At 41.7% G+C, this 26,594-nt stretch overlaps 1 protein-coding gene and 1 non-coding gene across 3 annotated transcripts; one reads left to right on the forward strand and one right to left on the reverse strand.

The window, feature by feature from the left end:
• Positions 1–5,030: 5,030 nt before the first annotated feature.
• trnap-ugg (transfer RNA proline (anticodon UGG)) lies at positions 5,031–5,102 on the reverse strand. Its single transcript has one exon. It is a non-coding gene; the product is annotated as a tRNA-Pro (tRNA).
• Positions 5,103–8,676: 3,574 nt separating this feature from the next.
• LOC115170012 (septin-2B) lies at positions 8,677–25,725 on the forward strand. 2 transcript variants are annotated; one of them, XM_029726205.1, is made up of 13 exons: positions 8,677–8,942; positions 11,227–11,264; positions 13,913–14,027; positions 15,408–15,494; positions 15,684–15,807; positions 16,238–16,372; positions 20,048–20,165; positions 20,438–20,539; positions 20,871–21,016; positions 21,506–21,622; positions 23,335–23,407; positions 23,681–23,778; positions 24,096–25,725. In XM_029726205.1, the coding sequence occupies exons 2-12, from the start codon at positions 11,241–11,243 to the stop codon at positions 23,765–23,767; spliced, it is 1,128 nt and encodes a 375-aa protein (XP_029582065.1). In that variant the 5' UTR covers positions 8,677–8,942; positions 11,227–11,240; the 3' UTR covers positions 23,768–23,778; positions 24,096–25,725. The 2 variants fall into 2 exon arrangements, with proteins under 2 accessions (XP_029582065.1, XP_029582066.1); XM_029726206.1 differs by having other exon boundaries at positions 8,688–8,942; positions 21,506–21,589.
• The last annotated feature ends 869 nt before the right edge of the window (positions 25,726–26,594 follow it).

A 26,594-nucleotide genomic window follows, 5' to 3' on the forward strand; every position in this document is an offset into this window, starting at 1 on the left:
GGTATTGAAAGCAATACAAGCAATTCCTTTAATCGGTGTGTTCATGTGTGAGAGAGTTAGAGAGAGAAAGAGAGCGAGAGAGTGCCATTCCCTCTGAAGAAGAAAAGGGAATGAAGAGGAAGATCAAGGTTGAGGGTGTGGGGAGATAGGAGGACCCCCAACTGACCTTGTTTGTCTGTTACTTCTAGACAGACATTTATCTACCATCTTCCTCTTCCTTTAGGACACACAGGGGGGAACAGAAACAATCTGCCCTCCAGGTACCAGCCTGAGCCTGGCAGCTTTACCAGTGGCGGTTCTAGACCATTTCAACTGGGGGGGCCAAGCTGGGGCCAGTTGTACTGTTAGAGGGGCCAGTTACATTAGACGTTATTGTTGTCATATTGTTTTGCATGTGGTACGATACTGTTGTGTTCCTCCTAAAGCCGTCCCTCTTGAAAATGTGTGGGTTAAATTAGTGTTCCGCGTTGCCACTATCTGAACGATAGCAAAAATGTGTTATGTAAAAATTATTTCATACTCCACATTTAGGGGGGCCACAACGGGGTTCCAAAATTGTTGTCACAGGGGCACTGCCCCCCCCCCCCCCCCAGAACCGCTAGTGAGCTTTACCCCTCTTCTCTACCCCTCTCCTCTAAGCAGCCTGGTTACCCCTTTTAGAGGTGAGACTCCTCTTTAAGGAATGGGATTATATAAGTGGCCAGTTAAAATTACTGGAATTATTAGCGCTTTTGTATTCCGAGTAGAACAGGAATTTGTGTTTCCATGTACTGTATGAGGAGAGCCAATTCAAATACAGGCGAATGAGGCAATATCCATACGGTTCATAATATGACCCCCTAAAATGACAGTGTGGCGCTTCTAAGAGGCTTATGATATAATGAAAACAGTGTTCCCCCCAGCTATGATATGCTAGCTGTGACAGTAAGGAGAGATTTGTATTTACTGAGATTGCCTGTACTCGTGTTAAGCGCCATACTGAGCCAGAAGAGAGGGAGTAGGGAGACACCATGACAACAGTATGCTTAGATAAACCCCTACCGGGAGAGGACAGGCAGATAGACAGGCATGAAAGTGGAGGTTTTTAAGTCTTTTTGGAATGTTCCTGCTCAACCAATGGGATGGCAGTGAGTGTACTGTAGGTAGGTGGATTTGGTTACAGGACTGATTATCTGTGGGCACCTCAGAGCTCTTGGGAATCAGGACATGACAGATTAATTGTGCCTGTTTCTGAGGTGGGCTGGGTAGAGCATAGCACAACACAGGCAAAATATATGGGACTGGAGAATCTTGATAATCCTCCTCTTCATCAAAACTCCCTCTGTCTCATCGTTGTTGTCTTACTAGGTTGTATTTCCCCCTGATTCCCTAGTAAACACTGGGCAATGTTAAACAACAAGACAGGAGACATGATCAAAAATGCTAAGACACGACTGAAATTCAATCTGAAAACAAACGCAAGTTGGAGAAGCACACCAAGTCAAATCAATGCACACACTGAGGTTAGTACTGACAATACAATGACATGCAAGGTGTTAAGGACCAGCAGCACCAGGCATTACAGTGTATTGGTTTAACTGCACACAATGGTAGTACTGAAGAGGGCCACAAGAGATCAGTATAACAACAATCATTAATTGGCCCATGCTACAGCAAGGAGCCTGTAATTTGTTCAAATCAAATTGGGAAAAATGAGTTTAGATCCATCCCTGTGTTATTTCTGAGACCTAACATACCAAGAGTGTGCAAAGCTCTCATCAAGGCAAAGGGTGGCTACTTTGAAGAATCTCAAGTAACCTTCCGAGGGGGGTACAAGCAAACTCTTCCGTTGCGACGTCCATCTTAAGGCCCTTCTGCTAGCCTGCTAGCCCCGGCCCGTTAGCTGTCTGAATTGCCATGTCTCCAGCTTGCCTAGCTACCCACTGGTCCCTATGATCACTCAGCTACGCATGCCTCTCCCTAATGTCAATATGCCTTGTCCATTTCTGTTTTGGTCAGTGATTATTGTCTTATTTCACTGTAGAGCCTAACCTGGTCTAAATGATGTCTCTAGAGACAATGCCTCTCTCATCGTCACTCAATGCCTAAGTTTACCTCCACTGTATTCACATCCTACCATACCCTTGTCTGTACATTATGTCTTGAATCTATTCTTCCATGCCCAGAAACCTTCTGCTTTTACTCTCTGTTCTGAATGCACTAGACGACCAGTTCTTATATCCTTTAGCCGTACCCTTATCCTACTTCTTCTCTGTTCCTCTGGTGATGTAGAGGTTAATCCAGGCCTTGCAGCGCCATGCTCCACTCCTATTCCCCAGGCGCTCTCATTTGTTGACTTCTGTAACTGTAAAAGCCTTGGTTTCATGCATGTTAACATTACAAGCCTCCTCCCTAAGTTTGTTTTATCCACTGCTTTAGCACACTCTGCCAACCCGGATGTCCTAGCCGTGTCTGAATCCTGGCTTAGGAAGGCCACCAAAACCCCTGAAATTTCCATCCCTAACTATAACATTTTCTGACAAGATAGAGCTGCCAAAGGGGGCGGAGTTGCAATTTACTGCAGAGATAGCCTGCAGAGTTCTGTCATACTATCCAGGCCTGTGCCCAAACAATTCGAGCTTCTACTTCTAAAAATCCACCTTTCCAGAAACAAGTCTCTCACCGTTGCCGCTTGTCATAGACCACCTTCTGCCCCCAGCTGTGCCCTGGACACGATATGTGAATTGACTGCCACCCCATCTATCTTCAGAGCTTGTCCTGTTAGGTGACCTAAACTGGGGCATGCTTAACACCCCGGCCGTCCTACAATCTAAACTGGATGCCCTCAATCTCACACAAATTATCAATGAACCTACCAGGTATAACCCCAAATCGGTAAACAGACCTGCACCCCCCACAGCAACTTGCCCAAGCCTACCTCATTTCTCCTTCACCCAAATCCAGATAGCTGATGTTCTGAAAGAGTTGCAAAATCTGGACCCCTACAAATCAGCTGGGCTAGAAAATCTGGACCCTCTCTTTCTAAAATTATCCGCCGCAATTGTTGCAACCCCTATTACTAGCCTGTTCAACCTCTCTTTTGTATCGTCTGACATCCCCAAAGATTGGAAATCTGCCGCGGTCATCCCCCTCTTCAAAGGGGGAGACACTCTAGACCCAAACTGTTACAGACCTATATCTATCCTACCCTGCCTTTCTAAGGTCTTCGAAAGCCAAGTTAACAAACACATCACCGACTATTTCGAATCCCACCGTACCTTCTCCGCTATGCAATCTGGTTTCAGAGATGGTCATAGGTGCACCTCAGCCACGCTCAAGGTCCTAAACGACATCATAACTGCTTTTGATAAAAGACAATACTGTGCAGCTGTATTCATCGACCTGGCCAAGGCTTTCGACTCTGTCAATCACCACATTCTTATCGGCAGACTCAATAGCCTTGGTTTCTCAAATGACTGCCTCGCCTGGTTCACCAACTACTTCTCAGACAGAGTTCAGTGTGTCAAATCAGAGGGCCTGTTGTCCGGACCTCTGGCAGTCTCTATGGGGGTGCCACAGGGATGAATTCTCGGGCCAACTCTTTTCTCTGTATACATCAATGATGTTGCTCTTGCTGCTGATGATTCTATGATCCACCTCTACGCAGACGACACCATTCTGTATACTTTTGGCCCTTCTTTGGACACTGTGTTAACTAACCTCCAGACGAGCTTCAATGCCATACAACTCTCCTTCCGTGGCCTCCAACTGCTCTTAAATGCAAGTAAAACTAAATGCATGCTCTTCAACCGATCGCTGCCTGCACCTGCCCGCCCGTCCAGCATCACTACTCTGGACGGTTCTGACTTAGAATTTGTGGACAATTACAAATACCTGGGTGTCTGGTTAGACTGTAAACTCTCCTTCCAGATTCACATTAAACATCTCCAATCCAAAATTAAATCTAGAATCGGCTTCCTATTTCACAACAAAGCATCCTCCACTCATGCTGCCAAACATACCCTCGTAAAACTGACTATCCTACCGATCCTTGACTTCGGCGATGTCATTTACAAAATAGCCTCCAACACTCTACTCAGCAAATTGGATGCAGTCTATCACAGTGCCATCCGTTTTGTCACCAAAGCCCCATATACTACCCACCCAAAGCCAATTACTCTTTTGGCCGCCTTTCCTTCCAGTTCTCTGCTGTCAATGACTGGAACGAATTGCAAATATCACTGAAGCTGGAGACTCATATCTTCCTCACTAACTTTAAGCATCAGCTGTCAGAGCAGCTCACAGATCATTGCACCTGTACATAGCCCATCTGTAAATAGCCCATCCAACTACCGCATCCCCCATATGTTATTTTTTCTTGTTGCTCCTTTGCACCCCAGTATCTCTACTTGCACATTCATCTTCTGCACATCTATCACTCCAGTGTTTAATTGCTCAATTGTAATTACTTCACCACTACAGCCTATTTATTGCCTTACCTCCCTAATCTTACCTCATTTGCACACACTGTATATAGATTTTTTTCTATTGTATTATTGACTGTACATTTGTTTATTCCATGTGTAACTCTGTGTTATTGTTTCTGTCGCACTGCTTTGCTTTATCTTGGCCAGGTCACAGTTGTAAATGAGAACGTGTTCTCAACTGTCCTACCTGGTTAAATAAAGGTGAAATAGAAAAATAAAATTAAAATATATATAAAATATATACAAAAAAAAAAATGTATTACCCTTTTTCTATTCCCACTTTTTTGGTTACTACATGATTCCATATGTGTTATTTCATAGTTTTGATGTCTTCACTATTATTCTACAATGTAGAAAATAGTAAAAATAAAGAAAACCCCTGGTATGAGTAGGTGTGTCCAAACTTTTGACTGGTACTGTATGTTAGACGGTCGAAAAGTTTAAATGGCTTTGCTACAACATACCGGAAGTGTTGAATTAAATGTGAAAACTATCAAAAATTAAACCATTTATAACTGAACTCCTGTCTGTGATGAAACTCTGGAACTATGGTGACAAAAACACGGGCTCGTCCGGGATTTGAACCCGGGACCTCTCGCACCCAAAGCGAGAATCATACCCCTAGACCAACGAGCCGCTTGCAAAATCCATAGATGTCAAAGTATAAGTAACAATACCAAGCATGATGATATGAAATCTTCGCATTCCAGAATGAATTTATAGCCGTATTTTTTGTGAACACAGTTATCTGGTTGTTGGCGACAAATTCATAACTTGCACATGGCTTATGAACTGATACACAAAATAATGACGAATTAAAAACGTTGAGTTTTCCAATTCAAATTATTATAAAAATGATTGCAACCAATATAATGTTATGTATTTGGGGGATACAACTATTCCAGCTCTGCAGACTTTGCTGCGAAGAGACCGAATCATTAGCTAGATCACTTGTTTTGGTACTGCCATGTACAGTAGCTTGTTTTTGATCGCGGGTTCAGGAATGGCTGAAGAACTGCAACGTTTACCTGGAGCTAACTCTCCAAATAGCACTTCTGGGTGACTTGAGTCAATCTAGCCATAGTCAATCTAGCCATAATATAATAATATTCTCAGTAAAAATGTTCATCTTTAATTTCCATCTAGAAAAAAGAAACGCACACCTATAAAGGCGAGGTGCTGGCTAGCGGAGCAGAACTCTAGAAAATAAAGGAAATCCGCACACTCTAAGAGCTCAGATGCAACAATTTAATAACCAACGTTTCGACAGCGAAGCTGTCTTCATCAGGGTATCATCACAAACACTGCGAGATGACTCATTTATATAGTGTCAAGAGACACACAGGTGTTTGTAATCATGGCCAAGTATGGCCTAATATCATTGGTTAACTGAAATATTTAAAAAAAAATGGTATACAAGGAACATACAAAAAGACAAACAAATGGATAACATACGATCATAGCATTTGTAGTCTAAAATGTATCTAACAAACAATTACAATGGCAAAATCACAATAATCACAAGAATGGCTTCAGATCAAAGTCTATGTTGAGACCGAAGGGAGCAAGTGTCTTTAAATTAAAGATCCAGGCAGCCTCTCATTTCAACAATAAATTATCAAGGTCACCCCCTCTCCTCGGGAGGGTGACATGTTCGATGCCAATATAACGCAGAGACGAAATCGAATGGCCTGCCTCCAAAAAGTGGGCCGCAACTGGGTAAGTCATGTTTTTGCACCTACTGGTGCTACGGTGCTCTGAGATACGTACTTTTAATTCACGCTTTGTTTTACCCACATAATTTTTACCACAGGGACAAGTTATAAGGTAAATAACTGCCTTAGTGGAACACGTAATAACACCTTTAATTGGGATAGATTTCCCTGTTTGGGGGTGTTTGAAGGATCTACATTTATAAGTGCCATTGCATTGAGCACAGCCATTACACTTGTAATTTCCATCCAGTATGGGCGCAAATAGGCGTTGTTCAGGAATATCTTGGGGTGGTAAATCAGAGTGTTGTCTTTAATTTCCAATCTGTAGAAACTATGAGAATAGAAAGGTTCAGAACTTTTGAGAAACATTACAGCACAGTTGAAAAACGTGGCAATTAGAAATCAAAACAGGGTGGTTTTCAGAGATAGATGGGAGGGGTTGAGGGTAGCTGAAGGGTGGGACTAAAAACAAATACAAATATATAACTAATGTAAAATATTGCGTGTCCGTAAAATGTATATAGTATGTATAAACTGGAAGTAGACGCCCAACTATTGTTGTCCATTAGATTACTCCAATGATGGTAGGGTTAGGGGAAAATAATAAAGAAGGAAAACATATACAAATATTTAAAAATGGTGGATTGAAAATGATGCAGACAATTACATTGTTAGAACCCAAAATATGTTTGCAATATTAAAGCTTATCTAGCCCCTAAAAATACAAAATTAAAAAAAAGATGAGAATCATATCCCAGAGTCTAGTGACCAGGGTTCCTCAACTGGCAGCCTGTGGGGCGATTTGGACGAATTTGGCCCACGGGTGGTTTTAAGTTTTCTGAGCAAGACATTTTCATGGTTGGACAAAAAACGCTGTAAAAACACCAGGAAATAAGCTTCAAATTATTTTAAATTTGGAAATCTCTTCCCAACTATTCCCACGCATAATACAATGTGATCATATACACATGTAAGCAAGGTTTGAAATGATTATGTTTTAGTCAAATAACATCTGTTTGGACTTCTTGAGGTCAATTTGCAGTCCACAAATGATTTGTAATTATGTTCCCGGCCCCCTGACCATCCGCTCAAGAAAAAATAGACCCGCAAATGAATCTAGTTGATGATCACTTGTCTCGAACAACAAGCCGCTTGCAAAAGCCGCAGATGTTGACGTATAAAGAACTACATACCAACCATGAAGACACGAAATCGTTTCTGTCCAGGATTCATTTGTAGCAGTCGTTTTCTTTTAAACAGTTATCTGGTTGTTGGTTGCAAACTAATAACTTGAAAAATACAAAATGTACCTTTTCATTATGAAGAAAACGCTTTACGGGCTACCATTTCATCCAACTTGCCTTAATTTAGCTAATATTCTTGTTAAAAAATGTTTGGTCTTGCACAAATTCTACCGGGAGCAAGCTTGCTATGTTATAAGGCTGGTTAAAGATGAAATACATTATCACAATGTTGTTTAAAAACATAGCTAGTAGTAGGCCTGTGCAGAAATAAATACAATGCTGTTGTGTTGTTTGATTCAACTTTCTCTTTTCCCCATGACAAAATGTGTAAAATTGAAGGAAGTTAGCTGCTATCCCCCCAACAAAATCATTAAAACCACATTTCTGCAGGCCCACAAGCCAACGAAATTCTGGCTATGTCATGAGCCCGAGGCCCATCTGGTTTTGACGAGAAAGGCTTCTGCTTTAGTAAAAAAAAATCGCAGCAGGTTAGGAGAATTAACATAGCAGGTTAGGAGAATTAACATAGCAGGTTAGGAAAGGGGTTAGGCGGGTTAGCTAAAATGCAAAAAAAATTAAAATAATTCTAGCCATGACCGGCCCTCCTGCCACAGACTAGCCTGAGCATACAGTGTACTGTATATGGCTAGGCTTTGGGACTATACTGTTCATCATTATCAAATGAATTTAGGCGTACTGTATGAGGATGTGGCAGTGCAAGTGGTGGCATGTGTGGTGAAGATAGTGTTTATAGACAGCTAGACCTAGTCTGTTGGCTAATTTCGGCCTTAAACATTGTGCTTCATATAGGACAATAAACTCAGTCCCACACTCAATATCTCTGGCTCAATCGTAGACTACCTTATTCTTACGTTTCATTCACAGCCTTGAAAATGCCCCTCCAGTGCAGTCATCCGGGTAACTCGAGCCAACCCAGTGGTTGGACATCATGGTTGGGTGTCTGCTGCAGATCTTTACAGATTTTGATGAGGCAGATGATTGAGTTTTACATTGTCATATTTTGCACTGGGAAGTTTTATACAATTCTTTGTTACCCTGTTTGAAATAATCATATTTAAAAATAATATACTAATATACTATTATTATAAATAGGCTTAATATAATCAATTATATTAGTAATCATCGTAGCGTACTCTACAGATTTCTTAGGCAAATTGCTTTCTATATGATTCAAGTTGAACGACTTTGGATCAGACTGACCAATACGTTGCAACTTGTGATTTGAAGTATGACAACGATGAAGATGGTGACGAAGAGGAATATTAGTACGAATTGTAAAGTTTGGTAGCTAGTAGTACTACATTTGTGTCATAGATGTTATTTATAAAAAGGCCACCGATTAAGTATCAGTATCTTTGGAAAGGCATTGCATTATTTGAGGACAGTCAACGCCCAATGCATTCTGGTCCCTGTGCAGAAGAAACGGTTCGGTGTCTACCGGAATTTGAGGTGTCCATCCAGCCTCACTCGGCTTTCTTTCACTGACAATCGAAAAGGTAAATATTACATTGTATTTATTAGCAAGTTGTAATATTTCACTGCCTCGTCGAATTAGATACGTCGCTTTAACTTCCTGTCGCATCCTAAGTAGCTTGTTAGCTAGCCTTTACTTTAGCAAAGTGGTTGGCTAGCTAAGTTAACGTTAGCTAGCTTTCAAAGCTTGCTTTTAGACACCTTGCCGGAGAGTCATTGTGAGCTAGCTACCATTGGAAATCATAATGTATCACAATTTATATCTACACAGCCCGACTTGAAATGCGTGTTGGCTGGCTAGGTATTGTCAGAGCCATGTATTTAATAAATGCATGGCTCTGTGTATTGCTAGCTCGCTAAGAAGATAGATAACTAATTTAAACGTTCAAGGCATCTCAAGCACGATTCAATGCCTGGATAGACTCGTGTTTTGTGTTATTTAGCTAAACGGAGACAGCTAGATATACATTCTTTGAATTAACTACAATATAATTTAGTTGTATTTTCATTCATTGAGACAGCGCTTTCATAACCCAGTCTCAGTAGTTTTGAAAGAAAGATGCCCGGCACTATTTCGAGTCAATTTCTCTGGCCTCTTCAGTGTCTGTCAGCTGACTTGTGATGAAGTCAAATTTTCCACTAACTGTAGGAAGAAATAGCTTAGAAGTGTTTTAATTTCACTTCCAGTTTGAACATTACTTAGTTATAGAAAAGTCACTAGCTAGATAAATACAAGTACAGAATTGAAAGTTGAGTTGGAGGCAAAACCAGCTTGAGCAACAAATGCATTTGTGAAGTGAGTGTCAAAAAAGGTTGTACGGGATGGCTGTCAGTTTTTTTTTTGTGGTGAGACATTCTTTTTAGAAGTCATTCTGAGCAGAGAGCAGACTTCCTGTCTCACAGTCCCCTAAATCGTGTAGGCTATGCCGTCCTCCATTTTGTTAGTGTACACAGTTGTCATTCTCTTGAAGTAATAAATAGGCCTATTGATATAGTATTTGCATGTTAAACTGAAAAAAGTACACTATATATACAAACGTATGTGGACACCCCTTCAAACTAGTGGATTTGGCTGTTTCAGACACACCATTGCTGACAGGTGTATAAAATTGAGCACACATCCATGCAATCTCCATAGCTGAACATTGGCAGCTTACTGAAGAGCTCAGGGACTTTCAATGTGGCACTTTCATAGGATGCCACCTTTCTAACAAGTCAGTTTGTACAATTTCTGCCCTGGTCAACTGTAAGTGCTGTTATTGTGAAGTGAAATGTCTAGGAGCAACAACGGCCAGCTGCGAAGAGGTAGCCACTCAAGCTCTCAGAACGGGACCGCTGAAGCGTGTAAAAGTTTAATCCCAGGCCCCCGTCCCCGCAAAAGGCCTTTTGAGAGGCTGTCATTGTAAATAAGAATTTGTTCTTAACTGGCTTGCCGAGTTAAATAAAATAAGTTGTCTGGGTTCCATACTGCCTCTGGAAGCTACATCAGCACAATAACTATTTGTTGGGAGCTTCATGAAATGAATGTCAATGGCCGAGCAGCTGCACACAGCCCTAAGTTCACGATGCGCAATGCCAAGCGTCGGCTGGAATGGTGTAAAGCTCGCTGCCATTGCGCTCTGGATCGGTGGAAATGCGTTCTCTGTAGTGATGAATCACGCTTCACCATCTGGCAGTCCGATGGATGAATCTGGGTTTGGCAGTTGCCCAGAGAACGCTACCTACCCCAATGCTTAGTTCCAATTGTAAAGTTTGGTGGAGGAGGAATAATGCTCTAGGGCTGTTTTTCATGGTTTGGGCCCCTTAGTTCCAGTGAAGCATACAATGACATTCTAGATGATTCTGTGCTTTCAACTTTGTGGCAACAGTTTGGGAAGGCCCTTTCCTATTTCAGCTTGACAATGCTGTGTACAAAGCAAGGTCCATACAGACATGGTTTGTCGACTGCAGGCCAGTTGAGAACTTGACTGGCCTGCACAGAGCACTGACCTCAAACCCATCAAACACCTTTGGGTTGAATTGGAACGCCCACTGTGAGCCAGGCCTAATCGCCCAACATCAGTGCCCGACCTCACTAATGCTCTTGTGGATGAATGAAAGCAAGTCTCTGCAGCAATGTTCCAACATCTACTGCAAAGCCTTCCCAGATGAGTGGAGGCTGTTATAGCAGCAAAGGGGGGGACCAACTCCATATTAATGCCCATGAGTTTGGAATGAGATGTTTGAGGAGCAGGGGTCCACATACTTTTGATCATGTAATGCACCTGACATTTGACATCTGTTTTAATGTTCTCTGTTCTCTGGCAGGTTGAGAGCGCAAAATGTCTCAGGCGGAAAAAATCAAAGTAAGTTCCCCACCAGCTCATTTTAATCTAAGACTGTCAGGCAGTTACGTAAGGTTAAATAAAAACAACAAAAACATTAAAAAAAATTCCCTCATAATATTCCAGTAATGACCTCTGCTTATTTGTACTTGGCCTACACTAATGTGATGTGATCTGCTTTGGCAAATTAGGATTTATTAGAATTAAACCATTGGGCCTGAAACCATTTGGGGTCTTAATTGCAGAATGCATGGCCACTCAAGCAGATGCTGCCAGCGTACAGGCAGCTGCTTCCTTCCCCATGACTCAGTTGTGCCTTGACCTGTGTCGAAAGGCTCCATGAGAACGCTGCCATCTCAGGCTTCACTCAGTCCTGCCCCTTGTTCAGAGGGGGAGCACTAGTTATACAAAGCCGTGAACAGTAATGGGTGTATTGCATTTCCAATGTATGAGCTTAGTCTAGCTATATTATAGAAAGGTAGTGTAATAATCCCTTCCTTACATCTGTTCATAAGCTGAAAAGATCGGCCTAGGCCTAACTTTAAACCCTTTAGCTAGACTGCACATTCTCCCTGGTTATGTATAGGCCTGTTAGGGCCATAAACACTGGAATGCAATAATGCATTCCAGAGACAAGACAAAGTTAATTTGTGTACAGCTTGATTCTTTTGTAGCTGCCTAATTGCTAGTTGTAATGTTTGCTGTGATTTGCACAACCCACAGATATGATTACTATAATATACTGTAGGTCCATCCTAGCCTGAAGACCAGACGTTGAATTGCATTGAATTATATGTCGGGCATCAATGAGCGTTTGGATAAGGAAGGTTTAATCTCAAAAGCTCTACAAGGCAGAATGTTGAATAAAATGAAATGTTTACTTACTCTACCGGTTGGTCCTTTTGCTGGAAGGAATGTGAGAACCTGTCCATAATAAAGTGCAATTAAATCAACTTTTCAAAGTGCTGGTAGTGTGTTCAGATTTCTATCACCTGATGAAACGGGACGCACTCATACTTGCTGAGCTTGTGCACGTGTTTACCTGGTTCTCCGCGTGCTTCAGGTGATATAAATCTGAACGCTATACCAGCTCTTTGAAAAAATGATTTAATTACACTTTCCTGTGGATATATTGTCTCCAACAGGACCAACTGTATGGACAACAGGTAAAGTTAAAATATAATTTTAGTCAACATTCTGGTTTGTAGAGTTTGAGGAAATGTTCCAAACAAATGTATGGCATTGGTTCACAGTCAGAGATTAGAGGTATCAGTCTGTCAGGCAACCTAGGCTTGGGCGGTATACCGGGGTATTTAGAAATAGTGACGATGTTTTTTTTCAATACCATTGAAACTATTTCTTTGAAGTTTTTCAATACATTTTAATTTTTGTAGCAACTGAAGTAAATAACCGCAGTCAATGTGTTTTTTGTTTTTTTTGCATCAATAGAGTGATCAGGAACGTGCAGCTTTAGTTTTCCTTCACAGAAAATACAAACATTAGTGCAACACATTGGGCATAAAATAGCTTCATTTTCATCAAACGACAACAAAGTGCGACGCTGCTGGCAGCCACACAAGTAAATGTGCTTATAATAAAAAAGCAAAAATGATGCATGGCCATCACATTTCTAATGTTTAGGCCTATCATAGGAATAATGTAGCCAGCTACTTTTCCTTATGTTTTGCTTAAAGTTAATCTTGTATTTTACTGGAGAAAAATGAGCTTGCTACACTGAGAAAAGTACTAGAGCGCTGTCTGCTGATACCCGTTCCTGAGTTCTCATCCGAGTTTAGAAGTGCAACTGAAGCACAAAATGTTTCTGATGCCGAGCAGAAATTACAATAAGAAGCATTTTAGATCGTTTACAAAACGCAGCAAGCTATTCCTTATGCTTTTTATTTTTTTTTTAAATCCTGTGTAAAAAAACGCAGAATTATATGTTAACAGACCCCTAGTTTAACTTGCTATCTAAGTAAAGTGGCTCAATTAATTAGGTGACGGGGGCGTCATGATGTTAGCTTTCTGCCTGTTTAAGAATGCAAAGGTCTTTTTGGATTAGTTATTTGTACAGCTGCCACTGCGATCTTGATTTCCTTGCGTTTTTTTCTCGGCTGTCTGCACCTCCCCCCTCTTGTAGCAGGCAGGCCCGCTGCCGTAGTGACTCCAGACTCTGCTACACAGACAGTGTATAAACGCTTCTGGGGAGCCAGTACTGCATGCGTCAACTTTGTTCATTTGTTCAATGTCTCTCGTTCACATTCGCATGTAAATGTACAAACTCACCAACAAAAAAACATTCGGTAGCTCCAACCTATATATATATATGTATAACTTCATGAGCCGGATTCCCTGTCATTGTAATTCGCTTATTTTTGTTTGTGCTCGTTAGCCTATTTTAGCTAGCAGCCTCCATGGAAATTCGCTATTACTTGCGCTAATTTTGTTAGCATTTTGGTAGACGACCAATTTACTTTTTAGCGTGTTTTGGCGCCCCCTTGTGTACTAAACCGGATTGAGGGCAGGACGGTATGATATGAAAATCTGCATAACGCCCAACCCTAGCAACTACAACCTATGCCTCTGGAAATGTCAGGGAAAATGATGGTATTCCTGGGTTGAATGACTCAGGTTCTAATGGACATGTGGTGGTCTCTCATGTTTTACAGCAGGGTCAGTTTACCAATCCAGAGACCCCAGGGTATGTGGGCTTTGCCAACCTGCCCAACCAGGTGCACCGCAAGTCGGTCAAAAAAGGCTTCGAGTTCACCCTCATGGTAGTTGGTGAGTGTCACAATATTTGTAACCTAAATTATGTCTGGTATTTTTGTATGGAGAGGGTTGTATTGTTTGTATGCAGTAGCTAGCTATAGTTCCCTTAGTTTGGCCTTAGACAGAATGGATACGCCATATGTTTTCAGCTTTGCACAAAACCACTGTGTTTTTGGTTGTTGGTGAGTCAGACATTTTCTTGCGGCAGTTCTTTCCTCAGTTCAGTAGAGATTAGGAGCCTTGGCCTTCGAATGGGGAATGTGTGCCAAAATGATCATGTTCACGCAGTTTTGGCATATCAGAAGTGTTTTAGGAATGGGACGGGCAACAGTAATCAATTAACATTTTGGATACGCTTTTCCTTTATCCTCTCATTTGGAGTGGGTGTATAGCATCTCTTCCTTATGAAACATATGTACTGTGTACAGGCTTTTTTAAATGCGTTTTATTTTTATTTTTTCTGTAATTTTTTTTATTTTTATCTGGAATTAGGCCTAGTTTGTGCTAAGCAGTTAGGTGTCAGTTCATGCTGTCGACAGAATGGAATGTGAGTTCTTTGACTGTAAGCCCAGACAGTTGTTAGCTAGTTGACAAACGCATTAATTTCCTCTTCTCATAGCCTCGCCTCACCATTTTCACATTTCCCACCCTCCTCACATCTGTCAGTAACCACTGTTCCAAATCTCATCACTTCCTTTAGTGTTTTTATGTATGTGTATGTGCGGCATACGTGTATGTCTGAGAGAGTGGGATGTGTCACGGATGACGTCAGAGGTCCTGGTTTAGGTCACAGTTGAGTCCAGCTGCGGACAGTCTCTATGTAAACGGATGGAGGCGGGGTTTCTCTGGGTCCTCTGGTTTAGCTGTGTGAAAGGGTTTTCCTTTCTCTCATCTCCCTATTTTTCTGTGTGGTGTAGGGGAGGAGGAGAGCCCTATTGTACACTTATCCCCTCTGCCTTAAAATAAACCAGACTGGAATGTGGCCCTGTGTGCTGTACAGGCCTCTGTTGCTGGAAAGTGTCTGTCTGTGTGTGACTGTGTGTTTAGATAAATGTGGTTTTACTGCCAGGTTAATGCATTTCCCAGGCTATGAGAGGCCTAATGTGTATCATTGGTTAGTGCTTGGCTAATATACAGAGTCCAGGCTGGATGTCTGCCAACTAGCGGGCTATATTGGGTATTTTGTGTAAAAAGAAAAACCCTGCATACATTTTGTAGTATTTGTGGTTTGTAGACTAAAAAGTAATCAGATATATTGGGTGTATTGCCTTTACCTTTATATTGGCTGTTGTCGGCACAATATATATAATCTGTTTTATTCTGTTTTTAATTTGATCCCTTTTTTTGGAACGGAATGATGGTTTTTCTATTGATTCTGTGTGTTGTGTTTAGGTGAGTCTGGTCTGGGGAAGTCCACCCTCATCAACAGCTTGTTCCTCACTGATCTCTACCCAGAGAGAATCATCCCTGGAGCAGCAGGTATGACCGTACACGCATACCACGGCTACACTCCCAGTTGTTACTCCAAAATGTCATTTGTTCCTGCATAACCTAATGGGAATCAATTTTAAAACCAATTATGCCAAATCACCCCTCATTTATTCAGTGGCCTCAAGAGTATCTGGAAAGTAAAAACCTTTTTTATCTCCTTTTAATTGTAATCCACAGAGAAGATTGAGCGTACGGTTCAGATCGAAGCATCTACGGTTGAGATCGAGGAGCGAGGGGTGAAGCTCCGCCTCACCGTGGTGGACACGCCCGGATACGGTGATGCCATCAACAGCCAGGACTGGTACGCCGCTATGGTTGTATAGACAGGGGACCTGGTCCTGTCCATTCAAATTTAATAACTTTATTTCTCCATGATCTGTTTGTGCATGGATGGACAAATATGTTATTGCTGGAATACCGTTGATGTATTTTGTACCCATGTCATATGGTTGCCACAAAGTCCTAATTATGGCTCAATCTCTCCTATTTATAGAATTGATTTTAACCCTAACCTTAAACACACTTTTAACCTTATACCTAACCCTAACTTTAAATAAAGATCAAAAATCAAATGTTTTTTCATAAAGTTTTATGATATATTTGATTTGATTTGATTTGATTTTGATTTGATATATTTAGGCTTTGTTGCTGTGGTAACAAGTGACAACGATGTCACACAAGGTGTTTAACTACATGGTCCCACCATCATGGTCCTTCCTCTTCTCCCCCAGTTTCAGCACCATCATCGCCTACATTGACGACCAGTTTGAGAGATACCTCCACGACGAGAGCGGTCTGAACCGCCGGCACATCGTGGACAACCGCGTTCACTGCTGCTTCTATTTCATCTCCCCGCTGGGCCATGGGTACACACACACACACACACACACACTAGGGTTGGGTAATAGTATCGGATTTTGAAGCTGATTGACAGCCATCGGTGATATGACCGACAATGCATAGCCTATTTCAACTTGACTGGCACCAGACAGTATAGAGCTGACCGGGCAACCCATAGCAGGGCCATGCTATAGCCTGCGTAACCTTTTTCAATACATTTGTTTTAAACAATTCATAGGATGCAAGAAAACACTGTAGACAGAGCTAGGGCTGTGGCGGTCACGAAATTTCGTCAGTCGGTGATTGTCAAGCAAATAACTGTCGGTCTCACAGTAATTGACCGTTAATTAACATATACATATTTAGCATCTCCTGGCTTCCACACACAGCCTACAAGCCATTTTAAAAGGTCTAATAAATCTATGTAATCTCACCTACAACTTCAAAATAAATCCATTATTTATTTTAGACTGGTCTAAAGCATATGAAGAAAATGTCTATTTCAGAAGAAAATGGCAAAAATGTATTGTTTTAATATGAAGTAGCGTGGCAGGAGAAAAGCAAGTATGCACAAAAACTTAAATAATATTCACATCAAAATGGAGAGAGATTGTGCTTTTAAAATAATTTGACACCGCTATAAAAAACAATATAGGCTTTGTCTATGTCCTAGATCATCTGATATTGAGAGAGACAAAAAACAACATTTTCTGACTGGACATTTTGCGCTGCTTTGGTGAAAAGCTTAGCTCTGTCTAGGGTTGTTGCGGTGACCGTATTACCGCCACACCACCGGTCACGAGTTATGACGGCTGTCAAGTTCCACATGACCGTTTAGTCACTGTAATTAGGCTTGTCCAAGCTCTGTTTCTGGTGGTCATTAGTAGCCTACCAAACTTGCTAACTGCCTGGTACCTAGCACTCTATTCTCCCTCTAAATCACTCTGACATCAATGCAAATTTATTAGAAAATCTAATCACACTTCATGAGAGCCCATGTTGCGCAACATTTCTATAGGCTATGCATTTGTGAGAACAGTGATGGCCTCTATTAAAAAGAGGATCCCATCAGCTTTCTATAGGCTAGGCCTACTTTCATTTATCAACTTTCCTAATATTTAAGCACATTGCTTCTCTTTACAACAGGAGTAAAGCCTACCTGGCTGGCATGAAAATAAACCACGGGGAAAGCGTCCTCCATTCGCCGTTTAAGTGCATGGATGACATTTTTTTCCCGCTGCGCATGTTCCGATACAGGTGCATGATAATGGTCCAGTCTAAATCAAAACAAATGTCACACATATACTAAATAATGTATGTAAAGACAAGATTAAATCAAGAATAGGTTAATATTGTCACCCATCAGACTATCACTTGTGGATGATATATTATCACTTGTGAATGATGCCCAGCATAAGAAACAATGCCTTTTTTTAATGTAGCCTAGCCCATAGGCCTATATGCTGTCTCAACTAAAGTGGCCAAGTGTATTCTTAATTTTAAGCAAGTTAATCCGCTTTACAAGGGGTGTAGAGCCTAACTGGCATATACAGTGCATTTGGAAAGTGTTCTGACCCCATGACTTTTTCGACATTTTTTTTACGTTACAGCCTTGTTCTAAAATTGATTAATAAGGGAAAAAACGATTTCATCTACACACAATACCCCATAATAACATGGTAAAAACAGGTTTTTATACATTTTTGCAAGTGTATTATAAGTTAAAAAAACTTTCACATTTACATAAGTATTCCGATCCTTTATACAGTACTTTGAAGATCCTTTGGCAGCAATTACAGCCTCAAGTCTTCTTGGGTATGACGCTACAAGCTTGGCACACCTGAATTTGGGGAGTTTCCACCATTTCTTCTCTGCAGATCCTCTCAAGCTTTGTTAGGTTTGATGGGGAGTGTCGCTGCACAGCTATTTTCAGGCCCCTCCAGAGATGTTAGATCGGGTTCAAGTCCGGGCTCTGGCTGGGTTAATCGAGGACATTCAGACTTGTCCCAAAGCCACTACTGCGTTGTCTTAGCTGTGTGCTTAGGGTTGTTGTCCTGTTGGAAGGTGAACCTTCACCCCAGTCTGAGATACTGAGCACTCTGGAGCAGGTTTTCATCAAGGATCTCTCTGTACTTTGCTCCGTTCATCTTTCCCTCGATCCTGACTAGTCTCTCAGTCCCTGCCATTGAAAAACATCCGGAGAGCATGATTCTGCCACCACCATGCCACACTGTAGGGATGGTGCCAGGTTTCCTCCAGACATGACGCTTGTCATTCAGGCTTAAGAGTTCAATCTTGGTTTCATCAGATCAGAGAATCATCATGGTCTTTAGGTCCTTTAGGTGCCCTAGCGGGCTGTCATGTGCTTATTACTGAGGAGTGGCTTCCGTCTGGCCACTCTACCATAAAGGCCTGACTGGGGGAGTGCTGCAGAGGTGGTTGTCCTTCTGGAAGGTTCTCCCATCTCCACAGAGGAACTCTGGAGCTCTGTGAGATGAACATTGGGTTCTTGGTCACCTCCCTGACCAAGGCCCGTTTTCCCCCGATTGCTGTTTGGCCAGCTCTAGAAAGAGTCTTGGTGGTTCCAAACATTTTCCATTTAAGAATGATGGAGGCCACTGTGCTCTTGGACCTTCAATGCTGCAGTAATTTTTTGGTATCCTTCCCCAGATCTGTGTCTCAGAGCTCTACAGACAATTCCTTTGACCTCATGGCTTGGTTTTTGCTCTGACATGCCACTGTCAACTGTGAGACCTTGTCTTGACAGGTCTGTGCCTTTCCAAATCATGTCCAATCAATTGAATTTACTACAGATGGACTCCAAGTTGTAGAAACATCTCAAGGATGATAAATGGAAACAGGATGCACCTGAGCTCAATTTTGAGTATCATAGCAAAGGGTCTGAATACTTATTTAAGGTATTTCTGTTTAGTTTTTTTAATAAATTAGCAGAAAAATTCTGAACCTTTTTTTTTGCTTTGTCATTATTGGGTATTTTGTGTAGCTTGATGAGGAAAACATTTAGTTGAATCCATTTTAGGACAAGGCTGTAATGTAAGAAAATGTGGAAAGTCAAGGGGTCTGAATACTTTCCGAAAGCAGTGTATATAAGCCTACTTACAATGTATAGAAGCCTAGGCCTAATAATAAGAGGAAGATTTGGCAAAAACATGAATCATTGAATAATTCTCCAGTTCTGGGGACAGCAGAGTTGCGTGGCTGCAGCCGGGCCCTTGATGATTCACAACCCATCACACGACGCACAGCCACCAAGGCTCATTAACTGTCACTTGCTCATTGGCACGCACACCTCTTTCGTGCCACCGCTCTAACAGAGGAATAGGCTACAAAAAAATATTTGGTCAAATATATTTTGTCATGAGTCGTCTTGTTCCTTTTAGCTCTTTAAAAAATATTTAAAAAAATATTGGGGGTTGGCCAATAGGGGGTGATAACATCGTATACCAAGATTTTATGGGTGCCAATGCTATATCACAATAGGACAAAGGTTGACGTTGTCCAACCCTAAGACACACACACCAATAGTAGTACCATATCAATGCCAGTCTTGACAGTGTATATGATGACATGCAATACTAACCATCACATTTTCAACATTTTAGTTTACCTTGACTTTACATGAGCACCCCCCTGTGGAATTTCCATTTCTTACACCCTCCCGCTCTCCCTTTCTCTCTCAGGCTGAAGCCTCTGGATGTACAGTTCATGAAGGCCATCCACAACAAAGTCAACGTGGTCCCTGTCATTGCTAAGGCTGACACACTCACCCTGAGAGAGAGGGAAAGGCTCAAGCGCAGGGTAGGAAACGCAGTATAGCTCTATCAGGGTAGGACACATATTATAGCTCTTGACTCTCAAAAGTATACGATAGAACAGGTTAAGTGTTGTCAAACAAGGTATGTGGATGTAGCTATCATACTTCAGACACAACTGCACCATGTGCCTGTATTGTTTCAAGTAATTCCTCTGGAACAAAGTTGTGTGTGTCTATATATCACACACACATCAAAAGTTAAAGCGCAGCTAAAGTAAATGGCCAAAATGACTTTTCATCCTCCATGTTGCTATAGATCCTGGATGAGATTGATGAGCATAGTATCAAGATCTATCACCTCCCTGACGCAGAGTCTGACGAGGACGAAGAATTCAAGGAGCAGACCAGGACTCTCAAAGTAACCCTCTCCTCAACTCATTTATCTCCTTACAAAGATTCCTAATGCAAAACGTCTTTCCTTACATATTTTGATTTAATCTTAGATCAGTGTTTTGGTAACACCAAAGGATCCTCATTAGCTACTCTTCCTGGGGTCAACATGAAACACGACATCATACAGAACATTAATAGACAAGGACAGAACTACATACGTTTAAAAAAGTCTCACGTTGGTTGATTTAGGGTTGTGGGTTTGAATCCTGCACGGGCCACATAGTGAATAGAACATGGTAGCTATTTGAGCCATTAACCTCTGCTCTTTCCTCGTCCTCTCCTTCCTCCTCCCCAAGGCCAGTATTCCCTTTGCGGTGGTGGGCTCCAACCAGCAGATCGAGGCCAAGGGGAAGAAGGTGCGGGGTCGCCTGTACCCCTGGGGCGTGGTGGAAGTGGAGAACCCTGAGCACAATGACTTCCTCAAGCTGCGCACCATGCTGATGTGAGTGGGTGGGAGATAAGGGGACTACACTGGGCCTTATTGTCTGAGGAGCTGCTCTGCGCTCTTTGTATATCAGACATGAATAGCAGCATTGAATAACAGCTTGAGAATCCTGATTTGAAATTGATGGCGATTTTTGATTTAGTGTTCATGGTTGATTTAGTTTATACTCTATCGATGAATGCTTGTCTTTTACAAAGCTGTGTCAGTTGTAAAAACAGAGTGGCTGTGGTTCCGGATTTTCTGGAACCAGATTTGCCGTAGCATAAGATGCTGAGATTTCTGCACGTGAAAAATCTGTGTTCGAAGCCACGGCCATAAGTGTGTATGTTTTATCAATCCGTTACTTATCAGTCATAAGTAGTGGCAGTCCTGTCTCACATACGGCTTGGCGATTCCATTATGAGGTAAGCCTTTTGTGATCGACTAACTTGAGTTAAGTCATTGGTTTAGTGCTTCATTGATTGACTGATACCTATCCATCCGCAGCACCCACATGCAGGATCTGCAGGAGGTGACCCAGGACCTGCACTACGAGAACTTCCGCTCGGAGCGCCTCAAACGGGGCGGCAGGTTGTCCTCCCATGGTTACGTTATGTCTCCTGTGTACGTACCTGTCTGCTTGCCTTTCTATACCCCCCCCCCCCCCCCCCAAACCTCCCATAGCTAGTAATATAATATACAGCCAAAGACTTAATGCCACGTACACAGCTGAATATAACCGATGATGTTGATACAATTTTAACACGACTGACTTGGAATTGAATTACCTATCTGATTATAAAGACAATGAATGGGTAACTAATCCAGTGTCTCAGTCAGACAGTGCCACTTATCTGGGGCAAACTTCTGTCAATACGTAGTTAGGTGATCAGCAGCATTAAGTCATTAACATTACACTGTTGGAAAATACATTTTTTTAACAGGATGTATAATTTTGGATTTACATTCTACAACAATTGGACCTTGGTAGTGGGTTATGGTTGAATATCCTAGTGGACTATGGGGTTTTTAACCAGTATATACCGTAATTTCCGGACTATAAGCCGCAACTTTTTTCCCACGCTTTGATCCTCGCGGCTTAAACAATGACGCGGCTAATATATGGATTTTTCCCGCTTTCAAATAAAAAAATAAACGCGTGACATGCTCAGTTTTTTTGCGGCATGAAGCTTTCATTAGACCAATGAAATTGCCGAACGGGTTAAGGTCAAACAACTTTTTTGTTTACTGTTTAGATTAAATCGAGCGCTCTCAAACTTCCCATCATTCTGATTACGGTAGTCATTTTGTCACCCTCATCGTGGCAAAGACACGGAGAAATGCATATGATGCATCTTTCAAGTTGAAGGCGATTGATCTGGCTGTTGGAAAAGGAAATAGAGCTGCTGCACGGGAGCTTGGTCTGGAGCAATGACTTTCTTGGTAGGCTACTGTTTACTGATAATTTTTAATTTTTTGTTACAAGCCGTGTTTCGTTAAAGCCTATTTATTTTTGTTACAAGCCGTGTTTCATTAAAGCCTGTGTAAAGTTCATTTGTTTCAATGTACCGGTAGGCACCTGCGGCTTATAGACGTGCGGCTTATTTATGTTCAAAATAATATATATTTTTTTTAATTCAGTGGGTGCGGCTTATATTCAGGTGCGCTCAATAGTCCGGAAATTACGGTAGTCTGTTATAGGTTGTATGGGCATCTCATAACTCTAGGAGTGTGGACCCTTTGGATTGTTTGAGACCTTCCCCTATAGCCAATCCAGGAGAAGGGAATGCTTTTAATGCCATCCCATTGGCTTGTCATCAGCCCAATGATGCTCTGGTCTGTCCAATCCCATGAGTGAACTGTTGGAGGTACCCCCCCGACCCTCTTCTTGCTTCTGCAGCTTGCCCTCTTTCACTTTAGCAGCCAGCTGTCCACTGCTCTACCCCCCCCCCCCCCAATCTGTTTCTCTCTGAGTGATTATCCTCCTGCCCCTCTTTCTACGTGTTGCTTTCGTCACGTCTGCTTAAATACTAGAATGCTAGAAACTGCACACACACACCATATTTGGGCTTTTACTAAACTGCCTTCCAGAGACCCCCTATATGTACAGTTGGGTTTTCACTCTACCTTTTCTGCTCATTCTATGAATGAAAAGGAGCGTATTGAAAAGCGTGTATTTTCTTCTGATTGCACAAACTATATAAAAACAGACTTGCAAGAACTTGAAATGTATGAGGTTTCCAGTGTCCGTCTTTGGATATTTACGGTAAGTCTCCCCAATGATTGGGCCTTCAGCCCAAAGAGCCAAACTCACCAAATCTGTGTCTGTGTTCCAGGCAGGGGCAGGGCCAGGGGCCTGAGCCAGAGGAAATGGACAAGGACATGATCCTGCAGGAGAAGGAGGCTGAGGTAAATGGCTAACCATTCATATCCCTCTCATTCACCACCTACCACTCCCACTACCCTTCTATGCCTGTCTCTCTCTGTCTGTTCAAATATCACCTTTATGGGAGTCTCACACAATCTTGAATGCACCCTGGCATTACCTCCTACACCCTCACTTGTACTTGAAGGACTGTGATATGTTTATTTCATGCGATAAAGGTAGGTCTTTTGAGGGGGATGGGGATTTTAGTTACTCTTCTATGTGTTGGTCATAATGCTGTTTTGTGTTCTGTGCAGCTGAGGAGGATGCAGGAGATGATTACCAAGATGCAGGCCCAGATGCAGATCAAGCCTGACGGTGCGGGAGATGTCCAGCATGTGTGAAATACACCACGGTAACAACAAGTCCATTTGACACTAAACACAACCAAGCTGTGCTGTGAAGACTGAAATGTTCCCTGGCATATTGTGGACCTGTGTGTCTAAATTGCCACGGTTGTGGGTTCAATACCTATATAAAATACACACACTACAAATATTTAAACTCTCTGCATTGTAAGTCTCTTTGGATAAAAGTGTCTTAAGTGGTAAATATTATTTTTATGACCTATTCAGAGATACTCGAGCAGATTTGTTGATCCCTTGAGTGTTCATATACATCCAAAGTTAGGAAATACAAGTCAGAATTTTATGGTATTGTCTTTCCTTGCAGGTTTTCAAGCTGTTATTTGAGCTTGACCAGACATGGATGGAAGGATTGCAGAAGATAAGGGTGTGAAAATGAGAAGGATTACTGGTCCTTGTCTTGTACTGGTTGCTTGCCACTTTTTAGTTTATTTCGCTCCTACTTGGAATTATTTTGAGTTTTTTTCTTTTGTTTTTCTTTTATATAAGCAGTATTATGTTTTATATTTACACTTTAATATTCCATATTGCTCATTATTAATTTGTTCCATACTATTGGACCCTGCCAGTTAGTCACCAAATGGAGAATAACCCTCCTTTAACCTGGCGTATGCTCTTATTATAGTGGCCATTGTTACATTTTTTTAAAATGTATTTATTTGTGCTGTTGAGAAAGCCGAAAGCTGCTGCTCTTCAGTACTGTCATAGCCAAGGCTGTCCAATTGGCCCGATCGAAAACCACTCACAAAATGATCAATCATGTTGCCAACTGTGGCTCCAAGTTACAAGTGGGAAAGGACAACTTGGATAGCAACTCTCTTCTGTCTTTCATGGAGCCATACAGCTAAAACCATAATGTTTTTTTCTTTAATGGTTGTCATGCCAATGTTGGAGAATTCTTTAAAGATAGTATATTGTTAAAGATATTTCTTAAAGATCTAGTCTTTGGAAAAGCAGCTAAATGATTTTCTTAATCCATGGATTCATTGACAGGGTTCTTTCTCCCACTCCGCTGCATGCGACGCTTAACCCTGTCTGATGTTGTGTTGAAACGACTGGTTATGACTGAAATGCATGACACTGTGACCTTCCCAGTCATCCTGTAGCGCTGAACCAATGAAGGAGACATACCTTGGTGTTTTTTACTGTATGTGCCTCTATAAATCCTGGGCCTGTAAAGTGTCTGAGTAGGAGTGCAGATCTAGAATCCGTCTAGTCTTTTAGATCGTTATGAATATGGTTATAGACTGGCGGACCTACCTTACAAAAAAAGATTGCCGTTTTGTAACTGCAGTCGACTGTGGTATTTTGGACACAGTAACTGCAGTGTACTGCAGTTATACTGCACTGTAACTGCAGTTACATTGCAACATTACTGCAGTAAGAAAGTGTTATTTTGGATGCAGCATACCTCAGTTATACTGCAATCTTTTTTCGTAAGGGCTGATCCTAGATCAGCACTCCTACTCTGACACACTATGAATATGGGCCCAGGCTCCCTATGCCCCCAGGTTTTAACATATTGTAAAGTGATTTGATATGAGGCGAAAGTCCTGGCGAAGTAAATTGAATTACTGTGATGTTCGGACCAGGCTCATGCATTGCTTTTCTTCGTGTGTGTCCCCCGTGATATTGATGATTGTGGAATAAAGTGCATCCAGTCTGTGTGAGGTCATGCTGTAAAGGCACACTGTACTTCGTGTTATATGATATCTATCCATATCCTTATGTTCTTTATGGCTGTGTGTCAATGGGTTAAGAATGACATTTGGACGTTGGACAGGACCAGTTAGTTGCTATGGCCATCGTCATGGTGATCTGGTTTGTTTGTCACCAGCTTTGCCCATATCTCCCTCAAGCCAAGCCAGAGTTCTTAACATTCCAGTTTCTGCTGTTTTTATCTAATAACTGTCAAATAAAACCCTTGATGTATACCATCTTGTATTAACGTTTTTATTAGAGCTAGATTCTAGTTTGCATAATTTGTCATTCTGGGGCTTGTATATGGCCAATATACAACAGCTAAAGGCTGTATCAAGGCATTCTGCTTCGCATTGTCTAAGAATAGCCCTTGTGGTAAATATACCACACCTCAAGCCTAATGGCTTGTCTAACCACGGGATAAATCCTTATCTAATCTTCTATCCAGATTTTCTTTCTACAGATTACCATATCTTCAGTCTGGTAATGTTCTCCCAGTGGCTTCTGACTCAAGATACAGTAAGATATTGCCAGTTCACCTCAGGTTGATTTGACCGTGTCACTCATCGACCACTGACTGAAGGAGAACATGCTGACTAAACTCACGTCTACTGCCCCCCCCCCCCCCTTCCTCGACTACCTCACGTCTGTCTCCTTGCCTCTGGCAGGCAGGTTCTTTGGCTGTCTTGTCTGTCTGAGTCGCTACACCTTCCTTGACTAAGTACATGTATGCCAGTAACCTTAGCCTCAAATCTACTACGGATTTTGACTTATGTGAAATATGCTAAACAAAACATTCGTATGCTCACCTGACATTTGTATGTTCCTCCTCTTTCTGCTAGCTTCTTGGCCGTCACTGATCCATTCAACTGACTTCTTTCCTCTTTTAAAAATGTTATTTGCCCATCAATTGGATAGCACGAAATTGGGGAGGAAAAAAAATACATTAAAAATGTGTTTGTTTGCCCATCTATTTAGACTCATGAGTTCAGTGATCCTGTCCAGTTTGAAATGCAATGTTCATCAATAGAGAACATGTAAAAGAGCTCCTTACACTAATCCAAATGTATCTATTTAAAGCTTAGTAGTTGGTATGAGGGTATGC

The sequence above is a fragment of the Salmo trutta genome, chromosome 31 (genome assembly GCF_901001165.1).
Source record: "Salmo trutta chromosome 31, fSalTru1.1, whole genome shotgun sequence".
In the NCBI taxonomy this organism is placed as follows: Eukaryota; Metazoa; Chordata; class Actinopteri; order Salmoniformes; family Salmonidae; genus Salmo; species Salmo trutta.